We start from the raw sequence: 25161 nt of genomic DNA on the forward strand, positions 1-25161 counted from the left end.
AAAGTTTTATTCATGTTTATGTGTGCAGAATGATTTTCCTAATTTCTCTCCTGAAAGCCGTGTGGCATAAATGTTACTGACCACCTGTCAGCCCAAGCCTGGGTATTGTCCAGATCTTTCTGCATTTGGACACAGACTGCTTCAGTATCTGAGGAGTCGCGAATGATACTGGACGCTGTAGGATGGTCACAGAACAGCCCAACTTGTCCATGCGGTTTGCAGCTCGGCTGGTCCCATGCCATTCCTCCGGAACCCAGCATGTATTCTCTCCTTGTTCCTTATCCAATTCCCCCTTGCAGGCCTAGATTGAAGCAGCCTCCACCACATCTTCAGGCAGAATGTTCTAGACCTTCACTTCCGGCTGCGCCAAAAAGGTCTCTCAGTTGCCTTAAATCAGTGCTCTGAATATATTTAAGAAGAAAGTAGATTCCTAGACTCTAGAGGGTGGCGAGAGGTATGAGGAGGCAATGGGAGTATGGCGTTGAGATGTTTCTAAGTCCAGAGTGTGATGGAATACTCCCCACTTGCCTGGATGCTGCAGCTCCAACAACACTCTAGAAGCTCAACACCATCCAGGACAAAGCAGCCCCGCTTGATTGGCCCCCCATCCACAGACATTCACTCCCTCCACCCCCGACGCACAGTGACAGCCGTGTGTACCATCTACAAGATGCACTGCAGCAACTCACCAAGACTCCTTAGGCAGCACCTTCCAAACCCACGCCCGCTACCATCTAGAAGGACAGGGGCAGCAGATACCTGGGGACACCCCCACCTGGAGGCTCCCCTCCGAGTCACTCACCATCCTGACTTGGAAATATATCGGCCGTTCCTTCACTGTCGCTGGGTCAACATCCTGGAGCTCCCTCCCTAACAGCACTGTGGGTGTACCTACACCTCAGGGACTGCAGCGGGTTCAAGGCGGCTCACCCACCACCTTCTCATGGGGCAGTTAGGGATGGGCAATAAATGCTGGGTCTCGCCAGTGACGCCCACATCCCAGGAATAAGTTTTTAATTTGAATTTGGGCTGTTATTGTGGCTATCCATTGATAAGATGTTTTTTCTCATGTTCCCTATTAGCCGGGATTTTATTACCAACCAAGGACCCTTGAGAGACATTCAGACAGCATCCTGGGATGGGTAAGTGTTGAATCTCTTGTTTTTCTGTGATTAGCCATGATCAGAATGGATGGTGAAGCAGGTTTGAAGGGCCGAATGGCCTCCTCCTGCTTCTACTTTCCATGTTTCTATCTGTCGCTTCCCCAAATCGTGCGGTTACAATTCCTGATGGAGACATTTTCAATCTTCCCCCGTGTGACTGAGTTCTTTATTACGATCATGCTGAAAGCTGTCTGTTGGCAGATGCAGTATAATGTGGGTAAATGTGAGGTTATCCACTTTGGTAGCAATAAAAGGAAGACAGATAATTATTTGAATGGATGTAAATTGAGAGAGGTGGATACTCAGCGAGACCTTGGAGTCCTCGTGCATCAGTCGCTGAAAGTAAGCGTGCAGGTACAGCAGGCAGTAAAGAAGGCAAATGGTGTGTTGGCCTTCATAGTGAGAGGATTCGAGTATAGGGATAGGGATGTTTTGCTGCAATTGTACAGGGCATTGGTGAGGCCACACCTGGAGTATTGTGTGCATTTTTGGTGTCCTTATCTGAGGAAGGATGTCCTTGCTATAGAGGGAGCGCAGTGAAGGTTTACCAGGCTGATTCCTGGGATGGCAGGTCTGTCCTATGAGGAGAGACTAAGTCGGTTAGGATAATATTCACTGGAGTTTGGAAGAGTGAGAGGGGATCTCATAGAAACTTATAAAATTCTAACAGGGTTAGACAGGGTAGATTCAGAAAGAATGTTCCCGATGGTGGGGGGAGCCCAGAACTAGGGGTCATAGTTTGAGGATAAGGGGGAAACCTTTTAGAACTGAGGTGAGGAGAAATTTCTTCACCCAGAGGGTGGTGAATGTGTGGAATTCACTCCCACAGAAAGTAGTTGAGGCCAAAACGTTGTCTGATTTCAAGAAGAAATTAGATATAGTTCTTGGGGCTAAAGGGATCAAGGGATATGGGGGGAGTGGGGGGGGGGATCAGGATATTGAATTTGATGATCAGCCATGATCAGAATGAATGGTGGAGCAGGCTCGAAGGGCCGAATGGCCTCCTCCTGCTTCTAGTTTCTATGTGACAGGTGCTGACTGAATATAAAGCTGTACAAATGCTCATGCAGGAATTACCCTTGTTGTTTGTACTTGTGCCTGGAGTCCTGTGATTGTCTTAAGATCCAGGGATATTCCCAGGTTGACTATTAGTCTGTTTTTAACTTGCAGCGATAGCACTGGAAAGAATGTGAATATCTCAGTGAGGTTTCCCTGATGGGACCGGATCGGAGCAGGTGGAGGGGTTGGCTGGGATACGGGCTGCCGAATGTTGGACTGGCTCGGGGTACAGAGGGTGGCAAGCAAGAGGGCGGACAGGAGAACGGGGATAGTCAGGTCTCGGGGACAAGAAGGACGGTCATGGAGACGCGACTTGTTTCCTCAGAGCAGCTGAACGGAGAGGACAGAAAGGTGCCAGGTTTTAACCAGCACCCCTCCCCAGGCTGCTTCAGAGTTCCCCCACCACCAACAGGAAAACATTGCCTCTCACTCTGGCCTGAGAAGGGAATGTCAGGTGGAACGGAAGGGAAAGTCACTCAGAAAATGCTCCCAATACGAATCAAGTTTCCAAAAAAAAACCCCACCCGCACTGGAAAATGATACAAAAGTCTGAGGTCACGTCCCAACTGACTCAAGAACAGCTTCTTCCCTGCTGCTGTCAGACTTTTGAATGGACCTACCTCGCATTAAGTTGATCTTTCTCTACACCCTAGCTATGACTGTAACACTACATTCTGCACCCTCTCCTTTCCTTCTCTATGAACGGTATGCTTTGTATAGCGCACAAGAAACAATACTTTTCACTGTATTCCAATACATGTGACAATAATAAATCAAAATCTCTGTTTATCCAAAGTTCAACAGATTCAGACAGCAGAAATGATCCAAAGGGCACAAGTCTAAAGTCTTAATTCACCAGCCAGTGAGATCTTATCAGCTTCCGTCATGAGACCCAAAATTAGTCAGCTAAAAATACAATCTGGGTGGGACAGTGGGTCAGACACTGTCCTTTCCCCCTCTGGGACTGGGTGGGACAGTGGGTCAGACACTGTCCTTTCCCCCTCTGGGACTGGGTGGGACAGTGGGTCAGACACTGTCCTTTCCCCCTCTGGGACTGGGTGGGACAGTGGGTCAGACACTGTCCTTTCCCCCTCTGGGACTGGGTGAGACAGTGGGTCAGACACTGTCCTTTCCCCCCTCTGGGACTGGGTGGGACAGTGGGTCAGACACTGTCCTTTCCCCCTCTGGGACAGGGTGGGACAGTGGGTCAGACACTGTCCTTTCCCCCTCTGGGACTGGGTGGGACAGTGGGTCAGACACTGTCCTTTCCCCCTCTGGGACAGGGTGGGACAGTGGGTCAGACACTGTCCTTTCCCCCTCTGGGACTGGGTGGGACAGTGGGTCGGACACTGTCCTTTCCCCCCGTCTGGGACTGGGTGGGACAGTGGATCAGGCACTGTCCTTTCCCCCCTCTGGGACAGTGGGTCAGATACTGTCCTTTCCCCCTCTGGGATGGGTGGGACAGTGGATCAGACACTGTCCTTTCCCCCTCTGGGACTGGGTGGGACAGTGGGTCAGACACTGTCCTTTCCCCCTCTGGGACTGGGTGGGACAGTGGGTCAGACACTGTCCTTTCCCCCTCTGGGACAGTGGGTCAGACACTGTCCTTTCCCCCTCTGGGATGGGTGGGACAGTGGATCAGACACTGTCCGTTCCCCCTCTGGGACAGTGGGTCAGACACTGTCCTTTCCCCCTCTGGGATGGGTGGGACAGTGGATCAGACACTGTCCGTTCCCCCTCTGGGACTGGGTGGGACAGTGGGTCAGACACTGTCCTTTCCCCCTCTGGGACTGGGTGGGACAGTGGGTCAGACACTGTCCTTTCCCCCTCTGGGATTGGGTGGGACAGTGGGTCAGGCACTGTCCTTTCCCCCTCTGGGACAGTGGGTCGGACACTGTCCTTTCCCCCTCTGGGATTGGGTGGGACAGTGGGTCAGGCACTGTCCTCAATGAATCTGTGCTCCTGGAGTTAGTCAGTCACTATCTCTGTACAGAAACACCCTGAGTGGCTCCTGTCTAAAACTGGTTTTGCCTGGACCTGAACATTTACGCTGACTTGCTGTTGTGATATTTAATTTGGGGATCTTGGCGGGTCTCCTTTACACCTGCGGGGGGGTCCCACCTGAGCCATCTGTCTGCATTGCGAGACAGTTTACCCAGTTCTTCTGCACTCCCTGGGGTTATGGAGATGGGACCTGGGTGGGATTGTTATCGGTGCAGGCTCGATGGGCCAAATGGCCTCCTCCTGTAGATTCTATGATCCTGTAAACTGTGAAGCTCATGATGACCTGCTGATGAAGCATATCTTGGAGCGTTAATCAGCATCCAGAGTGTTCTTCAAGGCCTTTCCTGCTATGTTTTTACTCGTGTCTGTGGAGGTTTCTGAGCGTGTGTGGGTTTTGAAGGGCTTTTCAGTCTGCATTCCACAAACAAGACCTGTTTTCCTCCTGCTCCATAGTTTTTGCTGTTTAGCTGTATTACTGCTATTGTTAAATTTATTATTATTTATTTGAAGTTCCTTCTTTTAAACAACGCGTTTGACTACATTATTTAATTTGATTTATTATTGTCACATGTATTAACATAGAGTGAAAAGTATTGTTTCTTGCGCGCTATACAGACAAAGCATACCGTTCATAGAGAAGGAAAGGAGAGAGTGCAGAATGTAGCGTTACAGTCATAGCTAGGGTGTAGAGAAAGATCAACTTAATGCGAGGTAGGTCCATTCAAAAGTCTGACAGCAGCGGGGAAGAAGCTGTTCTTGAGTCGGTTGGTACGTGACCTCAGACTTTTGTATTTTTTTCCCGACAGAAGAAGGTGGAAGAGAGAATGTCCGGGGTGCGTGGGGTCCTTAATTATGCGGCTGCTTTGCCGAGGCAGCGGGAAGTGTAGACAGAGTCAATGGATGGGAGGCTGGTTTGCGTGATGGATTGGGCTACATTCACGACCTTTTGTAGATCCTTGCGGTCTTGGGCAGAGCAGGAGCCCAGACCAAGCTGTGATACAACCAGAAAGAATGCTTTCTATGGGGCATCTGTAAAAGTTGGTATTTGCCGTCTCAAGTTACACGAATAGGCTGATTTGTGTCTGATTTCCTGCAGGCGTACGTCCTATGGTCCCTGTCCTACTACACATCCCCATTACTGCTGCTTTATTGCTACAGGAAAGGTAAGAGGTGTGACTGAATGTTGTGGCATGTTTTAACATTGGCTTGTCCTCCCAGCCTGGGCTGGTACCGAGGGAATGGCCCAGCCAGCAGGCCGTTGGTAAAAACACTTGTCCAGCGGTTGTTAAATAAATGCCGATGCCTATTTTCCCGCCTTTGTTCAATCCTCACAGCACAAGAGGTGGCCATTCAGCCCGCCTTGCCCATGCTGCCCCTGAGAAGGAGCTCTGCAATCCCTTTCCAATTCTGGCCCTCCTGATGATTTGATTTGATTTATTGTTGTCACATGTATTAGTATAACAGGGTGCAGAGAAAGATCAACTTAATACGAGGTAGGTCCATTCAAAAGTCTGACAGCAGCAGGGAAGAAGCTGTTCTTGAGTCGGTCGGTACGTGACCTCAGACTTTTGTATCTTTTTCCTGACGGAAGAAGGTGGAAGAGAGAATGTCCGGGGTGCGTGGGGTCCTTAATTATGCTGGCTGCTTTGCCCAGGCAGCGGGAAGTGTAGACAGAGTCAATGGATGGGAGACCGGTTTGAGTGATGGACTCATGTACGAATGATGGGGTAACCCCACCTATCGCAGATCAGTCCGGAAAATCAGGCCAATCAGCTCATTCAAGGTAATTACAAGACAGACCAATCCGATCACTCAGTGCTAGGGGGTGGTGGTGGCCCAGTGGTATTTTCCCTGGACTAAACTTCCACAGGCCCAGGGTTCAAATCCCACTGAGGCAAATGGTGAAATTTCAATCTGGAAGTAAGGGATGACAATGGGACCATTTGTTTAGGGCGGCACAGTGATTAGCACTGCTGCCTCACAGCCCCAGGGACCCGGGTTCACTGCTGCCTCACAGCCCCAGGGACCCGGGTTCACTGCTCCCTCACAGCGCCAGGGACCCGGGTTCACTGCTGCCTCACAGCGCCAGGGACCCGGGTTCACTGCTGCCTCACAGCGCCAGGGACCCGGGTTCACTGCTGCCTCACAGCCCCAGGGACCCGGGTTCACTGCTGCCTCACAGCGCCAGGGACCTGGGTTCACTGCTGCCTCACAGCGCCAGGGACCCGGGTTCACTGCTGCCTCACAGCCCCAGGGACCCGGGTTCACTGCTGCCTCACAGCCCCAGGGACCCGGGTTCACTGCTGCCTCACAGTGCCAGGGACCCGGGTTCACTGCTGCCTCACAGCGCCAGGGACCCGGGTTCACTGCTGCCTCACAGCGCCAGGGACCTGGGTTCACTGCTCCCTCACAGCGCCAGGGACCCGGGTTCACTGCTCCCTCACAGCGCCAGGGACCCGGGTTCACTGCTCCCTCACAGAGCCAGGGACCCGGGTTCACTGCTGCCTCACAGTGCCAGGGACCCGGGTTCACTGCTGCCTCACAGCCCCAGGGACCCGGGTTCACTGCTGCCTCACAGTGCCAGGGACCCGGGTTCACTGCTGCCTCACAGCCCCAGGGACCCGGGTTCACTGCTGCCTCACAGCGCCAGGGACCCGGGTTCACTGCTGCCCCATAGCGCCAGGGACCCGGGTTCACTGCTGCCTCACAGCGCCAGGGACCCGGGTTCACTGCTGCCTCACAGTGCCAGGGACCCGGGTTCACTGCTGCCTCACAGCGCCAGGGTCCCGGGTTCACTGCTGCCTCACAGCGCCAGGGACCCGGGTTCAATTCCCGGTGACACAGTGGTTAGCACTGCTGCCTCACAGCACCAGGGACCCGGGTTCAATTCCCGGTGACACAGTGGTTAGCACTGCTGCCTCACAGCACCAGGGACCCGGGTTCAATTCCCGGTGACACAGTGGTTAGCACTGCTGCCTCACAGCACCAGGGACCCGGGTTCAATTCCCGGCTTGGGTCACTGTCTGTGTGGAGTTTGCACATTCTCCCCGTGTCTGCATGGGTTTCCTCCGGGTGCTCCAGTTTCCTCCCACACTCCAAAGATGTGCGGGTTAGGGCGATTGGCCATGCTAAATTGTCCCTTAGCGTCCAAAGATAGGTGGGTTAGGGCGATTGGCCATGGTAAGGTTTTTGCATTGAGACAAAAAATCTGTGGGATATGAAAAAAAAAAAGGGGGTGAAGATGCAGGGGAAAGGTCACAGTGTGAAGTTGTTGAACTCAGTGTTGAATCCTGAGAACCGCGCCTACTCAGAAGATGAGATGCTGCTCCACCAGTTTGTGTTGCGCTTTACTGGAACATTGCAACACGCCAAGGATGGACATGTGGGCACGAGAGCAAGGGGCTGAGTTAAAATAGCCGCTGACAGGAAGGTAGGGGGGGGGTCACATTTGAGGACTGAGCGAAGGTGTTCTGCAAAGCGGTCACCCAGTCTGTGTTTAGTCTCCCCGGTGTGGAGGAGACTGCATTGGGAGCAGCGAATACAGTCGACCAGACTGGAGGAGGGTCAGGTGAGACGCTGCTTAACCTGGAAGGAGTGTTTGGGACCTTGGCCGGGGAGGAGGTAAAGGGGTTGCACCTTCTGCCATTGTGCAGGAAGTGGGAAGGAGATGGGGGTGGTTTGGGAGTGATGGTGGGGTGGACCGGCGTGTCACGGAGGGAGCAGGTACTAACCAGGTGGCTGAGACTGCCAGCGTGATTGCCTTTTCTCTTGTTGGTTCAGGTTACATTGTTCTGTCCAAGATGATTCCTGCTGCTTCCTACGCGAGTGTGTTGCTGCTGATCCTCACTGGCGTGGCCTGTCTCCGAGGTATGAGAGCTCAGGCCTAACCTCCCACCGTTCTTCCCCCGTGGTGCGATTCCTTCCTCAGCCTCTGCTTTTCTCCTGTCGCCTCTGGTTCACTCAATCCCAAAAGCAGCCGATTGCTTCACTCAACTGCCGCTTTTTAACCGAGAACCACGAAACCTCAGTGCATGAGGGTAGGCCATTCAGCCCATTGTCCCTGTGCTATCCCTCCCAGCTCCTGTTTCCTCATCGGAGTGAAATACGATGGAAGAAGGATGGGGATAACTCGTGCACAAAGGGCCCCCATTCTGGGCAATGCCTCGATGCTAAGCTTCTTGATTCTGATCCCTCTTCCTCGCCCCTGGCTCAGTGACCTCCTCCAGCCCCCACCACCCTCTGCGGCATCCTCACTGCTTCATTCCTGCCCTCCCCCCCCCCGAATTTCGATCGCCCCCACCATCGGTTGCCCATTCCTGCAGCTATCCTGGCCCTCAGCTCCAGGTATTCCCTCCCTAAAGGTCTCTCATCCTTTAAAGGTGCTCCACACTTTAAACAAGAACCTATCTATTTGACCAAGCGTTTGGCCACCTCTGCAAAGATCTCCTCCTGTGACTTGTTTGATTCATGCTTCTTTGTCATGTTAAAGGGGCCTCAGAAGTGCAAGTTATTGTTGTAACTGTTAAGGAGTCAGAGAGTTGTACAGCGCGGTAAAGGCCCTTCGGCCTGCACCGACAATAACTACCACTAGTCCGATTTTCCTCGCTTGTCCCATATTCTTCCATGTTTTGATATTTCAAGTGTTCATCCAAATATTTTTTGAAGGTTTCCAGCCTCCACTATCTTCCCAGGTGGTGCATTCCAGATTCCCACCACCTTCTGAATGAAAAAGTTTTTTTTCAAATCCCCTCAATCTCTTGCCTCTTACCCTAAAACTGTGCCCCCTCGTGATTGCCCCCTCAACCGAAGGGAACAGCTGCTCCCTACTCTGTCCCTACCCCTCATAATCTTACACACCTCAATCATGTCCCCCCTCAGCCTTCTCTGCTCCAGAGAAAACAATCCGAGCCTATCCAGAATCATAGAATCCCTACAGTGAGGCCCATCGAGTCTGCGCCGAGCACAATCCCACCCAGGCCCCATTCCTGGAACTCCACATATTTACCCTGCTAATCCCCCTGACACTAGGGTTAATTTAGCATGGCCAATCTACTTAACCCGCACATCTTCAGACTGTAGGAGGAAGCTGGGGCACCTGGAGGAAACCCATGCAGACACGGGGAGAACGCACAAACTCCACACAGACACTGACCCGAGGCTGGAATTGAACCCAGGTCCCTGTCGCTGTGAGGCAGCAGTGCTAACCACTGTGCCACCGTGCCACCAATCTTATACACCTCAATCATATCTCCCCTCAGCCTTCTCTGCTCTAAAGAAAAGAATCCAAGCCTATCCAGTCTCTCCTTATAGTTTAAATACTCTGTCCCAGGCAGCATCCTGGTGAATCTCCTCTGTTACCCCCTCTAGTGCAATCACATCCTTCCAGAACTGCAAACAGTACTCTAGCTGTGGCCTAAACAAACCCCCTGTACAACTCCAACATTGCCTCCTTGCTGTTAGGCTCTGTGCCACGACTGATAAAAGCAAGTGTCCCACATGCCGGCTGAACGATCCTATTCACCTGCTCTGCCGCCTTCGTGGAGCTGTGAATAAGTCCCCCAAGATCCCTCTGTCCCTCTGAGCATCCCAGTGACCTGCCATTCATTAAATACTCCCTTGTCTTGATTTTCTTTCTGTGACTAGGTGTGGGACGATGGAGCAATCCTGACTATGTGCAGTTTATCACCATCTTAGAGGAAACCAAGAGAAACAACACAGCGGAAAACAAGGTAGGGCAGCGAGGGCATTTCTAACATTCATTCCTGGGACATGGGCGTCGCTGGGCAGCATTTATTGCCCATCCCGAGTTGCCCTTGGAGGGCAGTTGAGAGTCAACCACATTGCTGTGGCTCTGGAGTCACATGTAGGCCAGACCGGGTAAGGACGGCAGATTTCCTTCCCTAAAGGGACATTAGTGACCCAGATGGGTTTTTCCCACAATCGACAACGGTTTCATGGTCATCAGTCGATTCTTAATTCCAGATTTTTATTGAATTCAGATTTCACCATCTGCCGCGATGGGATTCGAACCCGGCTCCCCAGACCATTTCCCTGGGTCTCTGGATTACTAGTCCAGTGACAATACCCACTGTGCCACCACCTCCCCATTGTGTGAAGCTGCGGATGTTCTCAGCACTGCCAAGGCCCACTGCTGGCTCCACGTCGCACTGTGCACAACACGAGTGCTATCTCTAGTTTGTTGTACGACTGCAGTAAGCCCCTGAGGTAGAATTGCCAGCCTGTTGCAAGGCAGTCGATCAAACTGCTTGATGCTAACACACGGCCGAGCCTGAAGTTGATCGATTTGTGTCAACCACTTTGGTGGAAGGAGGGTATTTCTGTGCAGATTATTTCTTAAACAAGTTTAAATTTATTTATTCATGTCACAAGTAGGCTTGCATTAACACTGCAATGAAGTTACTGTGAAAATTCCTTAGTCACCACGCTCCAGCGCCTGTTCGGGTACACTGAGGGAGAATTTAGCACAGCCAATCCACCTAACCAGCACATCTTTTGGACTGTGGGAGGAAACCCACGCAGACACAGGGAGAACGTGCAGACTCCACACAGACAGTGACCCAAGCCGGGAATGAACCCATGTCCCTGGCGCTGTGAGACAGCAGTGCTAACCACTGTGTCACCGGGAATCGAACCCGGGTCCCTGGCGCTGTGAGGCAGCAGTGAACCCGGGTCCCTGGCGCTGTGAGGCAGCAGTGAACCCGGGTCCCTGGCGCTGTGAGGCAGCAGTGAACCCGGGTCCCTGGCGCTGTGAGGCAGCAGTGAACCCGGGTCCCTGGCGCTGTGAGGCAGCAGTGAACCCGGGTCCCTGGCACTGTGAGGCAGCAGTGAACCCGGGTCCCTGGCGTTGTGAGGCAGCAGTGAACCCGGGTCCCTGGCGCTGTGAGGGAGCAGTGAACCCGGGTCCCTGGCGCTGTGAGGCAGCAGTGAACCTGGGTCCCTGGCACTGTGAGGCAGCAGTGAACCCGGGTCCCTGGCGCTGTGAGGGAGCAGTGAACCCGGGTCCCTGGCACTGTGAGGGAGCAGTGAGCCCGGGTCCCTGGCGCTGTGAGGCAGCAGTGAACCCGGGTCCCTGGCGCTGTGAGGCAGCAGTGAACCCGGGTCCCTGGCGCTGTGAGGCAGCAGTGAACCCGGGTCCCTGGCGCTGTGAGGCAGCAGTGAACCCGGGTCCCTGGCGCTGTGTGGCAGCAGTGCTAATCTGCTATGACACTGTGCCACCCCGGTAAATGGTAAGAAATTAGAAAGTGTAGATACACAAAGGGACCTGGGTGTCCTTGTCCATAAGGCTAACATGCAGGTGCAGCAAGCTCTTAGAAAGGCTAATGGAATGTTAGACTTTTTCGCAAGAGAATTTGAGTAAAACAGAGAAAGTAGGACCAGGAGGAGGCCATTTGGGCCTGCTCCACCATTCATTCAGGGGCGGCACGGCGCCACAGTGATTAGCGTTGTTGCTGCACAGCGCCAGGGACCCGGGTTCACTGCTGCCTCACAGCGCCAGGGACCCGGGTTCACTGCTGCCTCACAGCGCCAGGGACCCGGGTTCACTGCTGCCTCACAGCGCCAGGGACCCGGGTTCACTGCTGCCTCACAGCGCCAGGGACCCGGGTTCACTGCTGCCTCACAGCGCCAGGGACCCGGGTTCACTGCTGCCTCACAGCGCCAGGGACCCGGGTTCACTGCTGCCTCACAGCGCCAGGGACCCAGGTTCACTGCTGCCTCACAGTGCCAGGGACCCGGGTTCACTGCTGCCTCACAGTGCCAGGGACCCGGGTTCACTGCTGCCTCACAGCGCCAGGGACCCGGGTTCACTGCTGCCTCACAGCGCCAGGGACCCGGGTTCAATTCCCAGCTTGGGCCACTGTCTGTGTGGAATCTGCACATTCTCCCCGTGTCTGTGTGGGTTTCCTCCGGGTGCTCCGGTTTCCTCCCACAGTCCAATGACGTGTAGATTAGGTGCATTGGCCGTGCTAAATTTTCCCTCAGTGTACCCGAAACAGGCGCCGGAGTGTGGCGACTGGAGGATTTTCACAGTAACTTCATTGCAGTGTTAATGTAAGCCTACTTGTGATGCTAATAAATAAACTATAAAACTTTTAAAGCCTCAAGAGCTATATCTAACTGGCTCTTGAAAACATTCAATGTTTTGGCCTCAACTGCTTTCTGTGGTAGTGAATTCCACAGGCTGACCACTCTCTGGGTGAAAACATTCCTCCTCATCTCTGCCCTAAACCGCCTGCCCCCTATCCTCAGATTGGCGGAGCAAAGTCTTGCTCCAATTGTATGGCAGCTTGGTTAGACCGCACCTGGAGTAGTGAGAGCAGTTTTGGTCCCCTTACCTCAGAGAGGATAGTATTGCCACGGAGGGAGTGTATCAAATGTTCACCAGACTTGTTCTCAGGATGGTGGGACTGTCTTATGAAGAGAGATTGGGCAAACTGGACCTGTATTCTCCAGAGTTTCAGAGAATGAGAGGTGATCTCACTGGAACCCACAAAATACTGAAAGGAATGGACAGGGTGGATGCCGGGAAGATGTTTCCCACTGGTTGGGGAGTCGAAAACCAGGGGGCACAGTTTCAAAATAAGAGGGAAAGCCACTTGGGACGGAGGTGAGGAGAGATTTCTTTACACAGAGGGTGTTGAATCTTTGGAATTGTCTATCCAGAGGGCAGTGGGAACTCAGTCATTGAGTATGTTTAGAGATTGATAGATTTCTGATCAGTAAAAAAGGAAAGGGTTATGGGGATAGTGTGGGGATAAAGGCATTAAAGTGTCGAATCAGCCATGATCATATTGAATGGTGGAGCAGGCTCGATGGGCTGAATGGCCTCCTCTTGTTTCTCCATTCCTAAGCAAAGCTATTCGGGGATGTGGAACAAAAGTGGGTATGTGGAGCTAGGCTGCAGATCAACTCTGATCCCACTGAATTGGGGAACAGGCTCAAGGGGCAGAATGGCCTCCTCCTGTTCTGACGTTCTTCTGTCCATGGGCGAGAAGGGCAAAAGTGTATGTTCCTGCCTTTCCTTCTTCCCCGAAGCTGTACTCCCTGTTTCCCTGTGTGGGGTAATCGAGAACAAGAGGTCACAGGTACAGGCTGAGAGGCGGTAGATTTAACACTGAGATGAGGAGGAACTACTTCTCACAGAGGGGGGTGAATTTGTGGAACTCGCTGCCCCATCGCGCGGTGGAGTCTGAATCATTGAATGGTTTCAAGAAGGAGGTAGATATATTTCTGATAAAAAATGGGTTAAAGGGAGAAGGGGAAGAGGTGGGGAGGTGGATTTGAGACCAGGGAGAGATCAGCCGTGATCTGATTGAATGGCGGAGCAGGATCGAAGGGCTGAATTTGCCGACTTCTGCTCCTAATTCCGATGTTCAAATGTTCTTATTCAAGGTGCGATTTCCCCATTTTGATCTGCGGTTTGACATTCCTCTACCGGAGTTATCTCGGATTGCAATGGGATCTTGATCATTTGGGCCAGTGGGCTGACGAATGGCAGATGGAGTTTAATTTAGATAAATGCGAGGTGATGCATTTTGGTAGATTAAACCAGGGCAGGACTTACTCAGTTAATGGTAGGATGTTGGGGAGAGTTACAGAACAAAGAGACCTAGGGGTACAGGTTCATAGCTCCTTGAAAGTGGAGTCACAGGTGGACAGAGTGGTGAAGAAGGCATTCGGCATGCTTGGTTTCATTGGTCAGAACATTGAATACAGGAGTTGGGACGTCTTGTTGAAGTTGTACAAGACATTGGTAAGGCCACACTTGGAATAGTGTGTGCAATTCTGGTCACCCTATTATAGAAATGATATTATTAAACTAGAAAGAGTGCAGAAAAGATTTACCAGGATGTTACAGGGACTTGATGGATTGAGTTATAAGGAGAGGCTGGATAGACTGGGACTTTTTTCTCTGGAGCGTAGGAGGCTGAGGGGTGATCTTATAGAGGTCTATAAAATAATGAGGGGCACAGATCAGCTAGGTAGTCAATATCTTTTCCCAAAGGTAGGGGATTCTAAACCTAGAGGGCATAGATTTAAGGTGAGAGGGGAGAGATACAAAAGTGTCCAGAGGGGCAATTTTTTCACACAGAGGGTGGTGAGTGTCTGGAACGAGCTGCCAGAGGTAGTAGTAGAGGCGGGTTCAGTTTTGTCTTTTAAAAAGCGTTTAGTTAGTTACATGGGTACGATGGGTATCGAGGGATATGGGCCAAACGTGGGCAATTGGGACTGGCTTAGGGGTTCTAAAAAAAAAGGGCGGCATGGACAGTTGGGCCGAAGGGCCTGTTTCCATGCTGTAAACCTCTCTGACCCTAGCGTTGTTCATTCAGGTACGTCCTGGACACTCCTGCCTTTTTGAAAATGATTTGTGTTTTGTGTCCAGACACCGTTCCCAGAGGGTTCCCTCTTCTTTTTTGTGTCTCTGCAGAAGAAATTGGCAGCGTACAGCTTCGACTTTACCCATTGGCCGAAAGACTTTATATGGGACGAGGTCAGCAGCCAGTAAGTGTGAGCCCGAACTTGCGCGGTTCCTAATGCCAGGACATCCCAAAGCCAACAATGACAGTTTGTGCACAGTCAGATCCCATGAGTAGCATTGCGATCTTTTGCTTTCGTGGGACGTGAACACGGCTGGCACGACCAGCACTCATTGCCCACCCCTAGTTGAGCGGACCTAGTGAACCGGCTTCTCGAATTGCAGTCCCATCTGCTGTCGGTCCAGGGTTGAGGGAGGATGTTCCAGTCTTTGATCCAGCACGACATTGAGAGAGAGCAGTGCTGGAGTTCCAAGATAGGATGGTGAGTGTTATGGTTCAGGTCAGAAACTCCAGAGCTTTGCCTCTTGAATTTGGCTGGGATCAGCCTGATCAGCTTCACTTCAGATGTGATTCTAAAGACCCACTAGGGAGCTTTTACTAAATAAAGGTTATTTAAGAATATCGTTAACATGTATAGTAAGAAAATTAGCAAGAACCTTGATCAATTACAAACCAGAAACAAAGCAACCACGATAATGTATAACCCTTAACAAAGATATCGAATGTGTCCCAATCAAACCAACCCTTTAAACAGGTTCAATATGGCAAAGTCTACTGCTCACGTGATAAGGGAATTTGAATCCTCTGGTTGAAGTCTGCAATTCTCTGGATTCACTCCAAACAGTTTGAAGACAAGACAGCTTCCCAAAGCACCAGAGAGAGTCTGGCCCAACAACAGCAGGTTTTCACCCTTCAGGAAAACAAGATCTTGTTTTTAGCTAACCAAAAGAATTTTCAAAACAACAGGGAGAGAGGGAAAACACTTTTTAGCCTGCTGTCCCTTTTAAAACTGAACATGAACTCCTGTCACCTGAGCTGCCCAGTTTTTTTCCCTCCTCCCAACAATGACGGCACGGTAGCACAGTGGTTAGCACTGCTGCTTCACAGCTCCAGGGTCCCGGGTTCGATTCCTGGCTCGGGTCACTGTCTGTGTGGAGTTTGCACATTCTCCTCGTGTCTGCGTGGGTTTCCTCCGGGTGCTCCGGTTTCCTCCCACAGTCCAAAGATGTGCGGGTTAGGTTGATTGGCCAGGTTAAAAATTGTCCCTGAGATGTGTAGTTAGAGGGATTAGCGGGTAAATATGTGGGGGTAGGGCCTGGGTGGGATTGTGGTCGGTGCAGACTCGATGGGCCGAATGGCCTCCTTCTGCACTGTAGGGTTTCTATGATTCTATGATTCTATGACATCATCTAAGGCTGTGAGCATGAGGCAGACTGACTGTGAGAGCTGCAGAGATCAGGATTAAAAAAATACGCTTCTTAAAGGTACACTAATGTCACATGAGTGACTTGGAGGGCAGCTAACAGGTGGTTCTGTTTCCATGTGTCTGCTGCCCTTAACCTAGGTGCGAGGGAAGGTGGGTTTGGAAGGTGCTGCCTAAGGAGCCTTGGTGAGTTGCTGCAGTGCATCTTGTAGATGGTACACACGGTTGTCACTGCGTCAGTGGTGGAGGGAGTGAATGTTTGTGGATGGGGTAACAATCAAGCGGGGCTGCTTTGTCCTGGATGATATTGCGCTTCTTGAGTGTTGTTGGAGCTGCATCTATCCAGGCAAGTGGGGAGTATTCCATCACACTCTTGATTTCTGTCTTGGACAGGGAATCAGGAGCTGAGTTACTCTCCGCAGGATTCCCAGCCTCTGACCTGCTCTGGTAGCCGCAGTGTTTATATGGCTGGGTCCATGTCAGTTTCTGGTGTTAATGTAAGCCTACTTGTGACACTAATACATTTTTAAAAAATCCTCACCAGATGAGCACCTTATTTTTTTGTATCGATACCTTTCCTGGCATTCTGTCCTCCAATCTGGGTGGTGGTGGTGGAGTGGGAGGGGGGATATGTCAGGCCCTGTGGTTACACATTGTGGTCGAGTACAATTCTGAGCCTGTGCCCCAGGTAAGCGAATTGGAGATGAGGTACGGATCAGCCATAAACTCCCTGAGTAGTGGGACGGTCCCGAAAGGGCTGGATGGCCTCCCCCCACCCCCTCCTCCTCTTGCCCGCTCACCAACCTGCCGGCGGTTGTGTTTGGGTGCCGGCTAACCCCTCCCTTTCTTCCAGGAAAGACCGTCGGTTGACGAAGGTGACCAAGGCCGGAGTTCCTCTCCTGAAACCGGAGCACAAGTACAAAGGCACAACGGACAACTTTGCCGGACTAGTCCTGAGATTCCCTTGCCGCGCTGTCAGGTACGGCCGTCACTGCACAACAAACCTTGCTGAAAAAGAGAGGCATGTTGTCAAAGTTTTCCATCTTGCACTCAGCGGACAGATTTGCAGGCATACAAATAGTAAACGGAACAATACTACATGAGAAGAGAGTGCCGATTGGTTGACAAGTGGACTCTGGTAGCTTCAACAGTCTTGTCCCCTGTTGAGCGGTACTCAGGATCTGTACTGCCCTGTGAACATAGCTCAGCTGCTTGTTCTCAAGCCCACATGTCTGTTCATAAGATATAGAAGCAGAATTAGGCCATTCGGCCCATCCAGTCCACTCCGCCATTCAATCATGGCTGATATGCTGCTCGTCCCCATTTTCCTGCCTTCTCCCCATAACCCTTCAACCCATTACCAATTAAAAATCTGTCCAACTCCTCCTCAAATTTACTCTCTGTCCCATCATCCACCGCACTTTGGGGCAGCGAATTCCACAGATTCACAACCCTTTGGGAGAAGTAGTTTCTCCTCAACTCTGTTTTAAATTTGCTGCCCCTTATCCTAAGACTATGACCTCTCGTCCTAGAATGCCCTACAGGAGGAAGCATTCGCTCCACGTCTACTTTATCCAGACCTTTTATCATCTTGTACACCATAATTTGATCTCCCCTCATTCTTCTAAATTCCAGAGAGTATCGGCCTAAACTGTTCAATCTCTCTTCATACGACAAACCCCTCACCTCTGGAATCAATCTAGTGAACCTCCTCTGAACTGCCTCCAATGCCACTACATCTTTCCTCAAATAAGGGGACCAGAACTGTGCACAATACTCCAGGTGTGGCCTCACCTCTGTCCTTGGCCTGCTGCAGTGCTCCAGTCAAGTCCAATGTAAACTGGAGAGGCAGCATCTCATCTTCTGATGAGGCATGTTACAAACCCTCAGGACTCAACATTGAGTTCAACACCTTTACACTGTGACCTTTCCCCTCCATCTTGACCCCTTGCCCTCCACCTTGTTTCTTTTCTTTACTTGTTCCGTTTCAAATCACGCCCCTCCCCCACTGGGCCATCTGTCACTTGTTCCTTAGTTTTGCTTTCACAGGGCACTGACCTTTCTTCTATTAATGTGATTTGCTACCGTTAAGAAGATGTTAATTGTGTTTAATTGTCCTCTGGTTGGAGGCATCAATCGGGGATTCACTTGTGGATCCTATGAACAGGGAACAGACTGAAACCTGATGGTTGGGTTAGGGGACGCGCACTTGTAATGTGTGTCTTTGTAAATAAATGCAATGTTTGAACCCATTTCTATCCTTCACCATCTGGCTATCTGCAAGAGAACACTTTACCTATTTTTCACTCGAGTCATAGAGGTTTACAGCATGGAAACAGGCCCTTCGGCCCAACTTGTCCATGCCGCCCTTTTTTTTTAAACCTCTAAGCTAATCCCAATTACCCACATTTGGCCCATATCCCTCCACACCCATCTTACCCATGTAACTATCTAAATACTTTTTAAAAGATAAAATTGTACCCGCCTCTACTATTACCTCTGGCAGCTTGTTCCAGACATTCACCATCCTCTGTGTGAAAAAATTGCCCCTCTGGACACTTTTGTATCTCTCCCCTCTCACCTTAAACCTATGCCCTCTAGTTTTAGACTCCCCTACCTTTGGGAAAAGATATTGACTATCTAGCTGATCTGTGCACTAGGAAATTGAAAGGAAAATTAAAAGCCTTGCCCTTGGCGTGGCGTTTATCCACCGGGCTGTTGTTTGTGTGTGCCGTGCATTGCATTTTGTTTTCTATTTTTACCACTCTCCATTTTCTGTTCCAATGGGATGGGTCGACACTCTATCTGTCAGCGAGGAGCAGTTTCTTTTTCATCACTACCTGAATGTTAGACCCCAGAAACTCCAAATGTTTTATGAAGGGAGCCTCGACCCAAGTTTCCACATTTGAATTTGCCATGGGTGAGAAGAAGGTGTTTCACTCCAGGTTTGATTCAAGTGACCCACTAGGGAGCTTTTATCAAACACCATTAGGAAGCTTTTATCAAATACCATTAGGAAGCTTTTATCAAATACCATTAGGAAGCTTTAATCAAACAAAGTTTATTTAAGAAAAAATTGTAACATAAAGAAATTAGCATAACTTGCAAGATTTAAGCATAACACAGTATAAACCTTAACAGCTAGCTTTCTCTGATGTTCCAAGTCAAACACCATCCCACAGACATACATCCCTTTCCAGATTTGGCTTGAAAAGCAAGTATGCTCACGTGATGCTGGTTTACAGTTTTTTTAACCCCTGCTGTGAATCGGTCCCTTGAATGTTGGATTAAAACTTTGAGGCTTTCTAATCCTGGAACGTTCAACACACCTCTGGAGAGAGAGACAGACAGAGGCACTGCCTTCTTCCACCAGCTTCTGGCAGCAACTGAGAAAATGAAACAAAATCCTTGGACCTCTGTGGAAAAATATGTCCCCGGGCGTATCACCTGACCTGTCAATCATCCCGAAACCAAGCTCCACTCAGCAATCCCCAAAGGACCATTAACCCCCAGAACACTGCATTAGTTCAGATTAAAATCAGCATGATGTCCGTTATAATTCTTCAGTAACAATTAGAGGACACCGGTTACAGACAGCAAGGCACCGATAAAATGATAGCGGCTGCTTGAAAAAATCTGCAGAGAAACATGATTAAAATACATTTCTTTAAGGCACAGTATCGTCACACTAACATCCCATTAACGGGCTACCTGTTGGTTTTGCAGTTACCTGATGGCCAACTCTTTTGGTCGACGGATGCTGTACCCTGGCTCGGTGTCTCTGCTACAGAAAGCCATCATGCCCATGTTACTGCAAGGGCAAGCGCGTCTGATGGAGGAGGTAAGATCCATCGCTCCGGATACTGCCCTGGGAAGAGTCGGGTCGGACGGTGATTTTGTTTCTGGGCCGGTTTTCCAGACAACCAGAGTGGCTAGCCCTTCCTTCCTTCCAGCAGGCCATGGATTCAAGTTCCCACTCCAGAGACGTGAGCTCATAATCTAGGCCAACGTTCCCTATTCACTCATTGAAAAAACCCAGAAAAAGCTGGGAAAACTCATAGAAACATAGAAACTAGAAGCAGGAGGAGGCCATTCGGCCCTCCAAGCCTGCTCCACCATTCACTTTGATCATGGCTGATCATCAAATTCAGTATCCTGATCCCCCCCTTCCCCCTCCATATCCCTTTATCCCTTTAGCCCCAAGAACTATATCTTCTTGAAATCACATAACGTTTTGGCCTGAACTACTTTCTGTGGGAGTGAATTCCACACATTCACCACCCTCTGGGTGAAGAAATTTCTCCTCACCTCAGTTCTAAAAGATTTACCCCTTATCCTCAAACTATGACCCCTAGTTCTGGACTCCCCCACCATCGGGAACATTCTTTCTGAATCTACCCTGTCTAACCCTGTTAGAATTTTATAAGTTTCGATGAAATCCCCTCTCACTCTTCGAAACTCCAGTGAATATAATCCGACTTACTCTCTCCTCACATGACAGACCTGCCATCCCAGGAATCAGTCTGGTAAACCTACATTGTACTCCCTCTGCAGCAAGAAATCTCACAACACCAGGTTAAAGTCCAACAGGTTTATTTGGAATCACGAGTTTTCGGAGCACTGCTGCTTCACACGATGAAGGGGCAGCGTTCCGAAAGCTCGTGATTCCAAATAAACCTGTTGGACTTTAACCTGGTGTTGTGAGATTTCTTAGTGTGCTTACCCCAGTCCAGCGCCGGCATCTCCGCATCGTGGCTTCCCTCTATGGCAAAGATATCTTTGCCAATTCGGCAGCATTTGCAGGGAGAGAGAAAAGGCTCAACGTTTTGTCTCCGTGTGACCCTCCAGAAGCACAGGGAGGGAAAGGATGTGCTGGATTATATTTTGTGTAAGAGATTGCAAAAAAAGGAGCAGAACAGAGGAACAAGTGACAGATGGCGCAGTGGGGGAGGGGGAAGGGAAGGTCTTTGCGAAGGAACAAAAAATGTTCAGGAGGAGGAAGGTCCCTATTCAGTACTGGGGGGGCGGGCGTGGGGGGGGGGTGGGGGCGGCACACTATTGGAGTGTGGCGGATTTCTGATGAGACATCAAACTGAGGTCTCTCTGGCTCTCTCGGGCAGGCACAGCAGATATAGAGGCACCTTTTAAAAGGTGTGAACGGGAGCTCTGTATCGTATCGTGGGTCGATGCCTATCCCTCAACCAGCGTCAGTATACAGCAGTATAAAGCAGAGTGGTCAGGATGGAGTTGTATCGAACTTTGGTGAGGCCACAGCTGGAGCACTGTGTGCAGTTCTGGTCGCCACATTATAGGAAGGATGTGATTGCACTGGAGGGGGTGCAGAGGAGATTCACCAGGATGCTGCCAGGGTTGTAACATTTAAGTTATGAAGAGAGGTTGGGTAGGCTTGGGTTGTTTTCTCTGGAGCAGAGAAGACTGAGGAGGCGACCTGATTGAGGTAGAAACGTAGAAAACTACAGCACAAAACAGGCCCTTCGACCCCACAAGTTGTGCCGAACATATCCCTACCTTTAGGCCGCCCTATAACCCTCCATCCTATTAAGTCCCATGTGCTCATCCAGGAGTCTCTTAAAAGACCCTATTGAGTTTGCCTCCACCACCACTGACGGCAGCCGATTCCACTCGCCCACCACCCTCTGTGTGAAAAACTTCCCCCTAACATCTTCCCTGTACCTAACCCCCAGCACCTTAAACCTGTCTCCTCTCGTAGCAGCCATTTCCACTCTGGGAAAAAGCCTCTGAGAGTCCACCCGATCTATGCCTCTCAACATCTTATATACCTCTATTAGGTCTCCTCTCATCCTACGTCTCTCCAAGGGGAAAAGACCGAGCTCTCTCAGCCTATCCTCATAAGGCATGCCACTCAATCCAGACTTTCAATCCTTTCCACATCCTTCCTGTAATGAGGCGACTAGAACTGAGCACAGTACTTCAAGTGGGGTCTGACAAGGGTCTTATATAGCTGCATCATTATCCCCGGACTCCTAAACTTAATCCCTCGATTGATAAAGGCCAGCACACCATACGCCTTCTTAACCACCTCCTCCACCTGCGGGGCCGATTTTAGAGTCCTATGGACCCGGACCCCAAGGTCCTTCTGATCCTCTACCATACTAAGAGTCTTTCCCTTTATATTTTACTCCTTCATCCCATTTGACCTGCCAAAATGGACCACTACGCATTTATCTGGGTTGAAGTCCATCTGCCACTTCTCCGCCCAGTCTTGCATCCTATCTATGTCCCTCTGTAACTTCTGACATCCCTCCAGACTATCCACAACCCACCAACCTTCGTGTCGTCGGCAAACTTACCAACCCATCCCTCCAGTTCCTCATCCAGGTCATCTATGAAAATGACAAATAGCAAGGGTCCCAGAACAGATCCCTGGGGCACACCACTGGTGACCGACCTCCAATTAGAAAAAGACCCATCTATACACACTCTCTGCCTCCTTTGGGCAAGCCAGTTCTTGATCCACAAGGCAGCAGCCCCTTGGATCCCATGCCCTCTCACTTTTTCGAGAAGCCTTGCATGGGGGACCTTATCGAACGCCTTGCCAAAATCCATATAAACCACATCTACCGCTTTCCCTTCGTCAATGTGTTTAGTCACATTTTCGAAGAACTCCACCAGGCTCATAAGGCACGATCTGCCTTTGACAAAGCCATGCTGAGTATTCTTGAGCATACTAAACCTCTCTAAATGCTCATAAATCTTGTCCGTCAGGATCTTCTCCATCAGCTTACGAACCACTGAGGTTAGACTCACCGGTCGGTAATTTCCTGGGCTATCCCTATTCCCCTTCTTGAAAATAGGAACCACATCTGCAATCCTCCAATTCTCCGGCACCTCTCCCGTCTCCATCGACGACGCAAAGATCATCGCCAGAGGCTCTGCAATCTCTTCCCTCGCCTCCCACAGTAACCTGGGGTACATCCCATCCGGACCCGGTGACTTATCTATCTTGATGCCATTCAAAGATTCCAGCACAACCTCTTTGTTAAATTCCACATACTCAATCTTTTCAGTCCACCGCAAGCCCACAGTACATCCACCCATGTCCTTCTCCTCTGTGAAAACCGAGGCAAAATACTCATTAAGCACCTCTGCCATTTCTACTGGTTCCGTACAGACTTTCCCGCCTTCACCTTTTATAGGCCCTATTCCTTCACATCTCATCCTTTTACTCTTCACATATTTATAGAACGCCTTAGTGTTTTCCTTAATTCTACCTGCCAAGGCCTTCTCGTGACCCCTTCTGGTTCTCCTAATTTTCTTCTTTAGTCCCTTCCTACAAGCCGTATACTCATCTAGATCCCTATCTTCGCCAAGCTCTCTGAACCTTTTGTACGCTTTCCTTTTCTTCTCGACTAGGTCCCGCACAGCTTTCGTGCACCACGGTTCCTTTAACCTACCAACTCCTCCCTGTCTGCTCAGAACATTGTCCTGTCGAACCCTAGACAGACATTCCTTGAAAAACTGCCACCTCTCTTCAGTAGATTTCCCCGAGAATACCTCCTTCCAATTTACTCCTCTAATTTGCTGCCTTATGTCTTCATATTTCCCCTTACTCCATATAAACACTTTCCTAGCTTGCCTGATCCTCTCTTTTTCCAATGCAAGCATAAAGGAGATAGAGTTATGATCGCTATCCCCAAGATGCTCTCCCACAGAGATCTGACACCTGTCCAGGCTCATTGGTCAGTATCAGATCAAGTACAGCCTCTCCTCTTGTAGGCTTGTCCACATGCTGTGTTAGGAAACCCTCCTGAACACACCTAACGAACTCCTCCCCATCCAATCCCCTTACCCTAGGGATATTCCAATCTATGTTTGGGAAATTAAAGTCTCCCATCACAACAACTCTGCTATTACTGCATCTCTCCAGGATCTGTTTCCCTATCTGCTCCTCCACCTCCCTGTCACTATTGAGCAGCCCATAGAAAACTCCCAGCAAAGTGATCGGCCCCTTCCCACTCTGAATTTCCACCCACAGAGACTCGGTGGACAATCCCTCCACAGCATACACCTTCTCTACAGCTGTGACACTATCCCTGATCAGCAGTGCCACTCCACCCCCTCTCTTGCCTCCCTCCCTGTCCTTCCTGAAACATTGAATCCCGGCACCTGGAGTATCCAGTCCTGTCCCTGAGACATCCAAGTCTCTGTAATGGCCACCACATCACACTTCCAGGTGTTCAAGATTATGAGGGACATGGACAGGGTGGTTAGGGAGCAGCTGTTCCCCTTAGCTGAAGGATCAATTACGAGGGGACACAAGTTAAAAGTGAGGGGTGGGAGGTTTAGGGGGGAATTTGAGGAAAAACCTTTTTACCCAGAGGGTGGTGAGGGTCTGGAATGCGCTGCCTGGGAGGGTGGTGGAGGCGGGATGCCTCACATCCTTTAAAAAAGTACCTGGATGAGCACTTGGCACGTCATAACATTCAGGGCTATGGACCACGTGCCGGCAAGTGGGATTAGATGGGCAGGTCAGGGCCTTTCATGCATCGGTGCTGACTCGATGGGTCGAAGGGCCTCTCCTACACTGTAATATTCTGTGATATATTTTAATTATGATGTGGAGATGCCGGCGTTGGACTGGGGTAAACACAGTAAGAGTTTTAACACCAGGTTAAAGTCCAACAGGTTTATTCGGTAAAACTCTTTCTATATTTTAATTACTCAGGCATTATCTGATTTTTGTTTGTGGGATCTTGCAGTGCACAAATTGGCTCTGAATTTCCTGGCCTTGCTGCAGTGGTTTCCCCTCAGAGGCTGTGTAACCGCTCTGGACGCCCCGGCGCTGAGCTGTCGAAATGGATCCTGTTTCTCTCTGCAGTCCAGTGAGTGCAGTGAAGTGTACGGCACTGTACGCAGTGAAGGTGGCTCCCTCTCGGGCACCGCCCTCCCTCACCTTGCTCCTTCTCCTTGTTGTCCTCAGTACCTGGGCAAGCGGGCCAAGCTGATCGCGTGCGATGGGAACCAGATTGACACAGTGTTTATCGACCGGAGACCAGCGGACACCGAGCGCGGGAAGAAACTGGTGAGGCACCGTGGGTGTGGTGGGGGGGGGGTCTTCACCTCGTACCGGGGGTGGGGGGGGTCTTCACCTCGTACCGGGGGTGGGGGACTCGCGGACGGGGCGACTGGGGCA

The 25161-nt window shown here is 50.6% G+C and overlaps 1 protein-coding gene across 1 annotated transcript in view; it reads left to right on the forward strand.

Moving 5' to 3' along the window:
- The window catches only part of LOC144490012 (phosphatidylserine lipase ABHD16A-like), a gene marked incomplete at its 3' end in the record, with an annotated part of 33837 nt that extends 8787 nt beyond the window's left edge, over positions 1 to 25050 (forward strand). Inside the window, exons 2-9 of the mRNA XM_078207841.1 lie at positions 1083 to 1142; positions 5323 to 5389; positions 8007 to 8093; positions 9870 to 9955; positions 14674 to 14747; positions 16840 to 16965; positions 19713 to 19827; positions 24949 to 25050. Of these exons, the coding sequence (XP_078063967.1) occupies positions 1083 to 1142; positions 5323 to 5389; positions 8007 to 8093; positions 9870 to 9955; positions 14674 to 14747; positions 16840 to 16965; positions 19713 to 19827; positions 24949 to 25050 (717 nt within the window). The remainder of the gene's footprint in view (positions 1 to 1082; positions 1143 to 5322; positions 5390 to 8006; positions 8094 to 9869; positions 9956 to 14673; positions 14748 to 16839; positions 16966 to 19712; positions 19828 to 24948) is intronic.
- Positions 25051 to 25161: the final 111 nt, after the last annotated feature.

This window comes from Mustelus asterias, unplaced genomic scaffold (assembly GCF_964213995.1).
Source record: "Mustelus asterias unplaced genomic scaffold, sMusAst1.hap1.1 HAP1_SCAFFOLD_2778, whole genome shotgun sequence".
NCBI classification, from domain to species: Eukaryota; Metazoa; Chordata; class Chondrichthyes; order Carcharhiniformes; family Triakidae; genus Mustelus; species Mustelus asterias.